General features: G+C 48.1%; 1 protein-coding gene across 4 annotated transcripts in view; it reads right to left on the reverse strand.

Moving 5' to 3' along the window:
* Positions 1-5232: 5232 nt before the first annotated feature.
* Klhl29 (kelch like family member 29) overlaps positions 5233-12668 on the reverse strand; it is a 305091-nt gene continuing 297655 nt past the window's right edge. For all 4 annotated transcript variants that reach the window (XM_026786007.1, XM_013351280.2, XM_026786006.1 and 1 more), the window contains 3 exons: positions 10026-10219; positions 9574-9718; positions 5233-7431 (listed from right to left, as the gene is read on the reverse strand). In XM_026786007.1, coding sequence (XP_026641808.1) covers positions 7248-7431; positions 9574-9718; positions 10026-10219 — 523 coding nt within the window. In that variant the 3' untranslated portion in view covers positions 5233-7247. The remainder of the gene's footprint in view (positions 7432-9573; positions 9719-10025; positions 10220-12668) is intronic.

Below are 12668 nucleotides of genomic sequence, written 5' to 3' on the forward strand. Positions count from 1 at the left end.
CCAAAGAAGCCGCAGAGGTTAGGTGACTAGGACTGTGGTTTGTTTTCTGGATCTGTCAGAAGGACTTGGGTGTTAGAAGGACGAGATACCCGGAAGAGGAATGCAAGTTGGGCAGTGGTGACACACGCCTTGAATCCCAGCACTCTGGAGGCAGAGGCAGGTGGATCTCTGGGTTTGAGGACAACCTGGTCTACAGAGTGAGTTCCAGGACAGCTGGGACTCTGTGACATAGAGAAACCCTGTCTTGGGGTGGAGGTGGGGGAGAAAAAAAAAGAGGAGGGATGCGTTTCTGAGAAACAAACTCGGGGTATAGCTGCTCAATTGGGAGACATTGGAAAGCATCAAAAGGTAAAGACGATGACTTAAAGAGGAAATGCAGGGGCTGCACATGTGGCTGCGCTCACCTAGCATGCCCGAAATGCTGGGTTGGCATATGCCTGTGATCCCACGGCTCAGAAGTAAAGGCAGAAGAATCTGAAGTTCAAGGCCACCCTTGCCCTTGACTGTATAACCAGTTAGAGATCAGAATGGGATACATAAGACCTTGTCTCAACAACAAAAATCTAGCAGGTTAAGCAGGCCCATGCACATGTGAATGCAGAAGAGACTTGCAAAGTGCAGGGCTTATGGTTTCATAGGTATAATGGATTCAGATAATGATGAAGGAAATGCCCAATGAGGTAATGTTTTTGATCTAATTTATAAAAGGCAGAAGTCTATAGGGAGTGACACTATTAGGAGGTGTGGTCTTGTGGGAGTAAATTTGGCTTTTTGGAGGAACTGCATCACTATGAGGTAGGCTTGGAAGTCTCAGAAGCTCAAGCCAGACCAGTGTGGCAGTCTCGTCTGCTGCCCTCAGCCCGATGCAAAACTCTCAGTTCCTCTCCAGCACCAGGTCTGCCTGCATGCTACTATGGTTCCCGCTGTGATGGCGACGGGCTAAACCTCTGAACTGTAAGCCAGCCTCAATGAAATGTTTGACTTTGTAGGAGTTGCCATGGTCATGGTGTCTCTTCACAGCAACAGAAACCCTAGCTACGCCCTTGACATTCTGAGTTCTCAAGCAATGGTAAATCAGTAACCATTGCTCCAAACTTGTATATTTGGAGTCCAAAAGTTACAGACAAGAACACAGTCCCAAGATCCTCTGAACTCCCTCAAAGCCTGTGAGTGCCGCTCACATTTCCGTGGCCACCACAGCATAGGGCCTTTCCAATATTCTCATTGTGGCAAAAAAGTCAACTCAGGATGAGAGTTCAGTATTTCTAAACACTGTGTATGGTTACTTTGTAGCTTAAGGTTCTCTGAGAAAGGAAATTAAATTTTTTTGTTTTAGCATTTTAATAAATGCAAGAGCTTGGCTTGGTAGCAGATGTCAGTAATCCCAGCACTTGTGTGGCAGCAGCAGAGAGGTCAGAAATTCAAGACCAGTTTTGCCTACATAAGTCATTTTGAGGGCAGCCTGGGTTGTTTAGAGAAAAAAGGATGAAAGGAAGAAAATAAGACAATCCATAATTGTACTTAGTATGCTGAAATAAAGGTATTTGGGGCAGGGAGTCGCAAAATCTTCCATGCATTTAAAGGGAGTGCCATTCACTTGTCTGGTGGCTTTGTAGTTACCATACATTACTAAAGGCGCTTCATGGGTTGTATTTAAAAGGAAGGAAGCAATTGCCTTTCAGACAGTTAAATCTCCATTCCAGATCACTGGTCTGCTATACTATATATACTATAAAGATTTCCACATTTATTGAACTTAGTCATCCTCGGAAACAAAAAAAGTAGATTATTAGACCCAAGATTTTCTGACTGGAGTTGGCTGTAACTTGGTCTGCTAACACCAATGCACATGTCAAGACAAGGATGCAGTAGAATCTATGTTTTAATGTGGTATTTTAGTGGAATGCCTAGGCTCGCTGTGTACATTTTTGAATTTAAATACAGGCGATGGAAAGGAAGGAGACTTGGTTTTGGAGTCAAGAGCTAAGCCGGGGCTGCCTTGGGGAACCATGTGCTTAGCAGGGATTCTCAAGTCAGCCAGCTGGCCCTGGACACTGACAGGCCACCGGCTGACTTGGTGAAGTCTCAGAGTCTGGTGGGCTTACCTGGGTGTCTTCTGTAGGGCTGTGCTAGGACTAAGGTCACATTCCATTCATGTCCTCTGATGGTCTCAGTACCGATGACCTCCTTCATGTTATTAAGTGTGGAGATGGCACCCTGTGCTGCCGAGGCAGCTGAGGGCATACGGGATGCTGTGTGCAGTCGTGCCACGGGAGCATTTTACTGGGAGGGGGGGAGGGAGGCAAGGAGGGAGGGAGGGAGACAGAGACAGAGAGAGAGAGGAATGCAGTGCACTCTAGGGTCCTTGCTCACCCTGTGTGAAACTTGTTAATCTCTAATTCTGGAGGAAGAGGAGAAAAATGAGGAGGACGAAGCAAAGACCAGATCTTGATAAAGTACCCCAGAGTTTAGCACTAACGTGGCAATCTGTTTTCTTATTTTTAATTTTCTCAAATCCTTTATTTTGAATCCTTTGATTTCTTTACTGCTTCTCCACACACTCACATACATACACAGACACACACATACACACACATACATACACAGACACATACATACAAACACATACATACACACATACATACACACACATACATACACAGACACATACATACACAGACACACACACATACATACACAGACATATACACAGACACATACATACACACACAGACACACACACATACACACACAGACACATACACATACATACACAGACACAGACACATACACACACAGACACACACACATACATACACACAGACACATACATAAAGAATTTCTTACTGCTTATCTACACACATACACACATACATACACAGACACAGACACATACATACACACACATACAGACACAGACACATACATACACACACATACATACACAGACACATACATACACACACACAGACACACACACATACATACATACACAGACACATACATACACACACAATTTTTTACTGCTTATCTACACACACATATACATATACACGTACACACACAAAGAGTTTCTTACTATTTCTTACTGCTTACACACACACACACACACACACACACACGCATACACGAATTTCTTGGATTGAGGCTCAGGGAAACATTGCTCTCTGTCTCTCGTTACCACGGAAGCACTTTATAGGGATTGGGGGCAAAGTGGTCACTTAACATGCAGCCCTTGGGTGTGATCCTGTAACGCTGCAGGAAAAAGGACAAAAGAAAAAAAAATGCATAGCATATCTATCTTTTTATTACATAAGTAACTAGATAATTATAGGTATATAAATTCTTGAAAAGAGGGAAGAATATATACTCGCAATTCCATGAGTACAATGATAGGGCAGCACGCTTGGGGTGCAGGTCCAAACCTTTACCTTTGGATGAAGGTAACGGTTTCTGAGGTAGCTTGGGGAAGAAGGACCCCGGTCTCAAAGTCGTCAGAGCGCAGGTCTAGGTGGTCTTGTGAACTGGGTTCATCTGTGTGCATCTATTCACAAGCATATGTGTCTTCTGCACATAGCCACACATCTTAAGCTACAGTCTTGTACAGAGATGGGTTTTCTTTTTTTTTTGTGTGTGTGTGTGTGTCTTTCGTACCTGAATTGTGGGGATCCAGTGCTCTGTGTGCTTAGTATGGTGGCTAGCACATCATTAGTGTCAACAAACAAGACCTTGTCAGTCTTACATACCCTGTTAGCATTATTCTCCTAGAGTTCACGTCATTTCTTCACGGCTGCCTAGAAGTGATTATCTCAGTGCTCCTCAGGCTCCTGATATGTGCGGTGCCTGCCACCTGCTGTCTCATCTGCAGAACCCTCAGTGCTTCTGTAGGGTCTCAGGCACCTCCTCAGCACAGCTCCCCCTACAGGTGGGTGCAGGGAGTCAACTTAATAGCTACTGGGCATTATCTCATTCCTTGCTGAGTTTTAGTGTTGAGCTTTTTTTTAAAAACCTTTTGGATTCTATCTGCCAGCACCTTTTTAATTAATGTTAAAATTTTCGATCTAACTGTTATTTCTACTTAACTAACATTTTCCAATTGTATGACCTGGTCCCTTTAACTAAAATACTCTACCACACAAGCAATAGATCATTCTGATTGCTCTCCTGAGGTTTAAAAAAAAAAATCCACAATGTGGACTGTCTTCTCACCTTCTTTGTTATATCAGGTGGTTGTACCTTGATGGTTACCACGGTGGCTTTCCTAATCCAGTGGATGCACCTGCTTTGTTATGGTAAAAATGGAATCTGATTACCACCAGAGTTAGGTATAAAACACAGAGACTCTTCATGGACCACGAGAGCATTTCCCTTGATAAAAAGAAAGCAAACGGAGTAGACAAGAATGGAGCTGGCATGTTGCTTTTACCACGTTATCATTTTAGCTCTTCATGACTGGCATCCACTGGACAGCCTCCATCCTGCCTTGCAGGATTGATGTTCCCGGGGAAATGTTTATCTGATAAACATATGGTCCACTCATCTCAAGGCGTCAACGCCTCCTCTTCCCACCATATTAGGCTTTTGCTTTTAAGGAGACACTAGATCTTGGTAAAACTTAAGGATTAGGGGCATGGAGGCTTCCTGTGGGTGACTACTTTGGAAAACCTGCCCTCTTTTGTAAGCATCCTTCCTGAGAGAGGCATTCCACATTTCACGCTAAATAAACCTTGCCTAGGTGTCCTGGGCATAGCAATGTGTGTTTGTGTGACAGACTAAAAGAGGAAGTGGGGAGGTCACCCGACCTGGTTCTTAGCATGGAAATCACACTTGATTTTTCTTCCTAGAGGAAAGTGTCTTGTGGCTCCTGCTAGGTCAATGAAGTGAGAAGCAAGTGGCTCCAGTGCAGGAGAGAAAGGGGTGGGGGGAAGAAAGCTATGGCACTTCCAGATGCATGGCTATGATCAGATGTGCATAGGTGAAGGGAATAGTCTTGGGTCAATTCCATTGTATCTGTAAGTCCTTTCGACTTTGACCTTCAGCTGTCCTTTATTGGTTACTGTTCAACTCCCGTCCCCTTGCAAACCTGTCCTCTCCAAGTCATCGAAACCTACATGGCCGTCTAGAAGGGGACGTGTACTCTTGGCGGCCAAGAGGAATGGCAGGCTTGCGCCAGGGTGTGGTGTCACTGAGGCTAAGGCGGTGGCACACAAAGACATTGCATCAGCTTCCCAGTCTAGATCTATAAATATATTTATTATAATATAACAACTTAACAATAAACATATACTATGTACAATACCATTACAGAGAACCCTGTTTTATGTCATTCACAGAAACGGCCAGTTTGCTCCAGTGTGATCGATGAGGAGAGGAACGGAATCTCAGTGTCCTCCGCGGGATCCTCTTCACCACTAGCACCTCCCTTGGAGGCAGACGCACGCCAATGCTCACATTCACCCTGCCCCAGGCAGTTAGAAATTTGTGCTCCAGTCCTAGGGTTCACACTTGCACCCTGTTTGACATAAATACTTTTAAATGACATACAATGTATGTAGTTTTGTGCTTATTACTTTTTTTTTTAAATAATAAATAATATTAAAAACTGCATAACGAAGCTCGGTATCTTGTCAAGTGGGAGCCGCACTTGTAATGCTAGAAGTTGATGCCCGTCGTTAGGACTGGAATTTTGTGTCATCCAATACTGAATGATGGAGAGTGTATCCTGTCTCTTTTTCTCTCTGTCACTGGTTCTTACTATGAGGTCATGGCGAGCTGACTTCCCAGGTAGAAAAATGGTGTGTATTTGGTACTAACTTCAACTAAACAGCACGGTGGCGGCGGCCTTCTTCCTGCCCTGGAACGGAAGCTGAGGACCGGGTGAGGTTTGAGGGTCTAAGGACTAATGGGAAGGCCTTTTTCTTCTGAGCCTCGTTGGGAGGTTTTTCCTGGCTTCCCTTTTCTCAGGTTGCTATCCAACAAGGCAACAAGAAGAGCGGTTTCTCCGCATGCCCCTCAGGCCGTGGCTGTCATGGCTCGTCTAAGAAGGCTGTCCCCATCCTGAGAGCTCTCGCGGCAGGTGCCTTGAATATATAGCTATAAATATCAAAAATAGTCTCCTGTGCTTTGTAGACATTTCTTCTCCCTCCCTCCCTCCCTCAGTCCCTTTTCTGGGCCTGGGTCCTCAGCTTTACCTCACGGAGGGAGCTGGACTGGTGTCAGAAGCCAGAACTACATTCTTCTAGAATAGACCCTTCCCCCCTCCCCCCGACAATGCCTCGATGAGGCATAGTCTTCCAGGGCTGTCTGGGAGTTAACTTTTTCCAAAAATAAAGTGGGGGCATGGCCCACCTCAGGAGAGCTCCTCTATTCTGCACATAGAAAAATGAGAGCCAGTGCCCCCCTCTGGCACTACCTACAAAGAGCTCTGGGAAGCCCCACAGCGTTGCCTCTCTTGTGGCCTCCTCCTCTCGGTACTTAAAAATAGCCTTTTGTGTATCAAGAAAAAATGCCTCGGAAATCTAAATAATTCAGACTGGCTAAGAGAAAGCTAGCACGTCCCACCATGTCCGTTCGCAGCAAAAACATGGTAGAAAAATCCATGAAGGACAGGTGGCTCTTCCCAGCAATCCCTGCGGCTGTCAGCCCTGGCCTCTGCAGCTGGCCCTCTCTCCTGTCTGGTGGCAACCAGCCCTCTCGTAGGCTTTGGTGCTGCACAGCCCTGTCCCTCATTTTTTTTTCTCTCGGCCACTTGAAAGTGTAGATTGGTTAAAAACAAAAACGAATAACAAAGAAAGTAGGAATCAAAGTGATAAGGACACTTTGACCTTATTCCAAAAGAGCCTGATGCCCAGTATTGTCACAGGATAATTGATCTATGGTGGTTTAGGGATTGAGCTTGCTCTGCAAGAAGGAAAAAAAAAAAACAGCCTCTCTCCCAGTTGAAAAATATGTGAAACTATTGCACCGGGCAGAGCGAGTGCCCCCTGTTGAGAGCAAGCGCCTTGGCTGGCCAGCGAGCCCTGGCTCTGTGTTTCAGGTTCCTGATGCCCGAAGCGCTGTGCCCCGCTTCACCCAAAAGGCGAGGATGATTTTCTACATTCAATGTAGAGAATATTCGAAATGTTAGCGCAGTGAGTTTCTTGATTGTGTTCTGTGGGCCTCTCGTTGGTGTCGGAAGATAACCATGGTGTGTGGCGTTTGCCTCACCAGACTTGTCCTATAGGCTTGTCCTGGGCTCTCTGCCGATGTCAGCCGCTTTGAATATATTTCTTTATCACGACACAGCCATGTCTAAACACAGGACAGGGCATGTGGGGTAGGAGGGTCCATGTGTTCGTTGTTGGCTCATAGGCTTCCATGTTGCCCAGAGCTGGTCCCTCGCTGCTCACGATGCCTCCGGTTGCATAAATTTTACCATCAAGCACCACAGCACTACGGGAGGGAAAGTGAGGCAGAGAGTTAGGCCTTGAGTTTCTTTATTGGTTCTGGAAACAGAATCCCAACCCTGTCCTGGCTGTAGGGGCCCCTGGGCCCTCTTGCACAGGTCATGTAGGATCTTGCTCTTCCCTGACAACAAAACAACAATGGCATTTTTCTACAGGAACACTCAGGATGACACGCGGTACTGTTCTCAGGGGAGATAAGCTCATTTTGATTAGCTGTCACCTCCCAGCTCTGCCAAGACACTACAGACAGCTGCGACAGGGGACGCTTCTACATAGATGCCTGCCCGTCTCTGAGCCTTTACTGAGCATCTTTTCCTAGTGTGCGTACAGAGCCTTCGGAGTTTCACACGGAGCTGGGGACGTGACTCAAAACGCCAAGAGACAGAACAACAGGGGTCAGATCTAACCAAGCGGCAGCCCTGTCACAGGAAGCCCTGCCCCTCTGCCCAGGAACCAGAGTCCCACCTTCTTCCTGTCCCCTCAGCACGTGTGACTGGGCCTGCTTCCACCTGTGACTCAAGGGCCAAGCGTGCTCTGCAGGGTGACTGACAGCTCTGCTTGGACCAGTTTCCTGAGTGACACTCGCTGACTGGGACCTGTTATTCCAGTCAGCTCTTCAAAGGCCTGGTCTGCTGCTCTTTCTGCGCTTCTTTAAAATTTCCTTGAATTAAGTTTTTTTTTTTTACTTTATGTTATGTGATTTGCTTGCGTGTATGTATGTGTATAGCATGCATGCCTGGTGTCTGCAGAGGTCAGAAGAGGGCACCAGATCCACTGGAATTGGAATTACACCTCCATGTGGGTGCAGGGAATCGAACCCAGGTCCTCTGCAAGAGAACAACTGCTCTTATATGCACTAAGTCATCTCTGCAGCCCTGCACTTACTTCTTCATGCATTTCAGCTGTTGCTTCTCGCCATGTTTCTAGCCCCAATTTCTCCTTCACCCCATCAAACGGCCAATTCTTCTTGGCTCTTTCTTAAAAATGGACCCAGAAGTTTTCAAGGCTCTCCTAATTTTTGCAAGGCCCAGACCAGAACACATCCCAACTCTAGATTTCTCATCACACACCGAGGCCTCCATAGTGCTCCCTTCTAGTTCCTTGCTACTCTGCGCTTTCATCTCTCTCTCTCTCTCTCTCTCTCTCTCTCTCTCTCTCTCTCTCTCTCTCCTCTCTCTCTCTCAGCCAACTATCTCCCTGTTTCTCTCACGAAGGCCAGCTTCCGTCCACCCGTGGGACTCAGTGTTTCTTGTTGCTTGTAGTCCCAGGGAAGGCATTGGCCTCTTCCTCATGGACATCACTGTCAGCTACAGAAAAGTCAGACCATGATCGAGGCTGTGGTATCAAAGGACAGTTCAAAATCTGAGGAACTCAAACTCCACCAGGAGCCGCGCAGTTTTCTGCATTTACACGCCAGAGGAGATAGACTTTTCTAGGGCCGGGGAAGCTACTTCTCCAAGTTGAAGCCACATGTTAGCAGTAAGCGTTACCTTCTGTGTAACTAGACAAACACCAGGTACTCACTAAACACTTCCTGTCATTGATAACTGAAAACTTAGTCATGGCCTCTGGGGCTCTTCAGGAAGCACCCGCTATGGGACTGAAAACAGTGGGGGTGTCTAGGGCGTTCCTTATTCCTGTTCTTCTTAGACAGGGAAAGGAAGCATCCAGAAGAGCTAGGGCTGGCATCTCACAGACCTGGGGTCAGGGTGCTGGGGACAAGCTGCATTCTACCTCCTGTGTCTGCCTGTGCTTGCAGCTCGTCAGGAAGCCTTAGAGGAGCAGAGAGATGCAGCGTGTGCCCTTGCCTGAGCCAGCATGGGGTTCACATATGTGACCAGAGCATTCCCATCAGAGGCCAGTTGTCCTGACATGCCTCTGGAAGGCGCCCGAGGGGAGAGCTGGCCTTGCTTCTCCCTGAAGGGAGGGTGACTTTTATGTCTTTTCCAGTGTGAGATGAGGTTATACGGAGCCACAGTTTGGGGACACAGGATCCTCTCACAGCTGCTCTTAGGGGCCCCATATTATACTCTAGTCCCGCCATCTGTTCCTGGGGGTGGGGGTGGGTTCACCCATGCACCCCTCCAGTCCCCACTCCTCCACAGCCCCAGCCCAGATACTCCCTCACCTGCAGAACTGGCGAGAGTGATTCATGTTTGGGCCCGCCTTGATGTTGCCTTTTTCTGGGTCGTAGATGGTGGTGGCTCTGGCGTAAGCTCCTCCCAGGATGAACACAAAGCCGTTGAGGGTGACAGCTGGTGCATACTTGTTGTCTGTGAGGATGGCAGAACAGGTGGTCAAGGTCAGTGGTCCTGGCCTCCCTCCTCTCTCTTTCCCAGCGGTGCTCCTAGTGATTGCCCTGGGACAGGCTGGGGACCAGGAGCAGGCGGAGTCTTGGCTGGCTTGCCCTTTTCTAGGTGCTGGCATCCCCACTGTGCCTGGGCTTTGGGACTACCTGCTACCCACCGCTAGACCTGCTTCTGTGGACAATTTGGGCTGAGCCTAATTCTATCTGGGATGTGGGATGCGGGACTGTCGGGGGCCCCACTGGCTGGGACTGAGGAGGCACCAGATTCTTACCTATCATTGGGGACTCAATGAAGCTCCACGTGTTGGTCTGTGGCACATAGGACTGAAGGACACCCGCGGCTCGGCCTGCCTCATTGACTCCACCAAACACGTAGACCTTGCCACCGCACACAGTGGCCGCTGCTGAATGTACTGCCTTGGGCAGAGGGGCTACTGCCTCCCATTGGTTAGTGATAGTGTCATACCTGTGAAGAGGGGAAAGAGATAGTCCGTGTGCAAGGCAGGCCATGGTCCAGGACAGCAGCAGTCGGGGAAATTCAGCATCTGCTTTCTGCCTTCGGCATCACTGCATAGCCTAAGCCCACAGACGGGGACCCAGGTTTGGGTGACTTCCAGGCATTGCTCTAAACTGGCTTCATAGGCCTCCTTTGGAGCTGCGGTGGGGCCTTTTGTTGTATGTCCAACCTCTGTGTAGATCCTGCCCTTGCTTACATAGTAAGCATCTCCATGGTCATGGCGCACCCAGAATCCACTGGGGGAGACCATTTCTGCCCTCAAGGAGCTGCTGGCCCAGTGGGGAGGACAGCCACATCAAACATGCAAAATCTGATGATTACGAAGGTTGGTGTGGCATGATGATGAGGGGTCAACATGCACACAGCAGAACACCTCACTTTTTCACAGGGGAGGCTAAGCCTTTCTGGAGAGTGGCTCCAGGCTGGGTCTGGAGGGGTGAATGGGCTATCAGTGTCAGGCAGAGGTTGGGCAGGTGCAAACGGGCTCAGGAAGTATGGTGGTTGGAAAGCAAATGACCCCAAAGGGAGTGGCACTATTAGGAGGTTTGGCTTTGTTGGCGGAAGTGCCACTATGGAGGCAGGTTTTGAGGTCTCACATATGCTCAAGCCACATCTAGCGTCATAGACCACTTCCTATCGCCTGTGAGTCAGGATGTAAGAACTCTCAGCTCCTTCTCCAGCGCCATATCTCCCTGCATGCTGCCTTGCTTCCTGCCATGACGATGATGGACTGAACCTCTGAACTGTAAGTGAGCCATCCCAATTAAATGTTTTCCTTTATTATAAGAGTTGCTGAGGTCATCGTGTCTCTTGACAGCAAAAGAAACCCTAATATAGGAAGTTAATTGAAGGTGAAGGGATAAATGTGGGCACAGGGGTATTTGAGGGACATCTGGAGTCGTCCATAGTGGCTGGAGGTAGGGGAGATTAGAAAGCATTGTGTGTGCCGTACTTAGGGACTTGGGCTTTGTGTAGGGAGCAGTGGGCAGGCCCTGAAGGTGTAAGCAGGGAAACAAGGCAATCAAAACAGGTTAGAGACCACTGTGGCTGCAGGGTTGGGGAGACACTTCAGGCAGGAGGCTGGACTCACGGAGACCAGCTAGACTAATCACCCACAGGAAGCTTGATGAGAGGTAAGTAATGGGTCAAGGGGTGGTGAGTGTGAGGGGCTGGGCATGGGTGAGGTGAGTCCTGAGGCGGAGGGCTGACTGGGAAGGGTGGAGAAAGACCCTCTTTGGGGGCAGTCAGCATCTATGCTGTAGAAAAAGGGCCTCAAGTGTGGACAGTGGGGTTCAGCAAGTCACGGTATTCTGGGGTCGTTGGCACTATAGGTGAAACAAGATGTACACAAGGCATTGTGTGTCAGCGCGAGAGGGGCCAGTACTCTGGAGACAGAGACAGCAGACACAGATGTCTCCCTGAGGAAACTGAGCCGTGGAGATGGCAGAGGTGGGGGTACTTAGAAAGGAACATGCAATCCTGAGGGGGGTTGTTAATAGAATGCCCATCAGCATTTACAGGCCCCCTCGGTGACCTCCTGCTGGTTTCTGGAATGCAAAGCCTTCCACCTGCCTGACCCTAGCAGCAGGACTAGGGAGTCCCAGGAGAAAATCCTGTGTGCTGTGGTCACTGCTCTCCCCACGTGCAGCTCCAACAGCCATGTAAAACCTCAAGAAGAGAGCAGGAAAATATGGTGACTACCCAGGAACTGATGGATTATCTGAGTGTTAATTCTAGTTTTTAATAATAACTGGGTTGCACAGTTTTCCAAATGTCATCAGTTGCTTCTCCCAAGCCACTGAAATGAACTCCGGCACAACACTGGTTTGGTTTTAATGGCAGCGTCCGCACGTACATGCATCTGGGGGGTGGGGGTGAGCGGCGTTAAGTACATTGTTGTGTAGCTAGGATGAAGCCCAAGTGAATAAGCAAAAGTTACCTAAACAGCCAGACTCCAAATCCGTGCATTCTGCATCCATAGATGCAGTCACTTGCGCACAGGGAATAGCTGGAAAATTGTATCTATGTTGAACATTAACAGATTTTCTATTATTTCCAAAAGCAATACAGTATAACAGCTCTTTACATAGCACTTACATTGTATGAGGTGTTATAAGTGGTGTGTGAAATGATTTGAAGTACCCATCTAGAGTCTGCAGTAGGCTGTGCACAGGTATTTGTATGTAGCTACTGTGTCATTTTATATGAAGATTTGAGCACTTGCAGATGGGAGTCTATAGGTATCCTGGAACTCATCCCCTGTGGTACCGAGGGGACTTTGCAGTATAAGCAAGAGAGGCTGGAGCACAACTGAGTGTCAGCATTTAGACGTTGACTGGGGAGTTCAAAGCCAGCCTGGGTAACACAGATCCTATTGAAAGTGAGGGAGAGAGAGGGA

Source organism: Microtus ochrogaster, linkage group LG3 (genome assembly GCF_000317375.1).
Source record: "Microtus ochrogaster isolate Prairie Vole_2 linkage group LG3, MicOch1.0, whole genome shotgun sequence".
NCBI lineage: Eukaryota > Metazoa > Chordata > Mammalia > Rodentia > Cricetidae > Microtus > Microtus ochrogaster.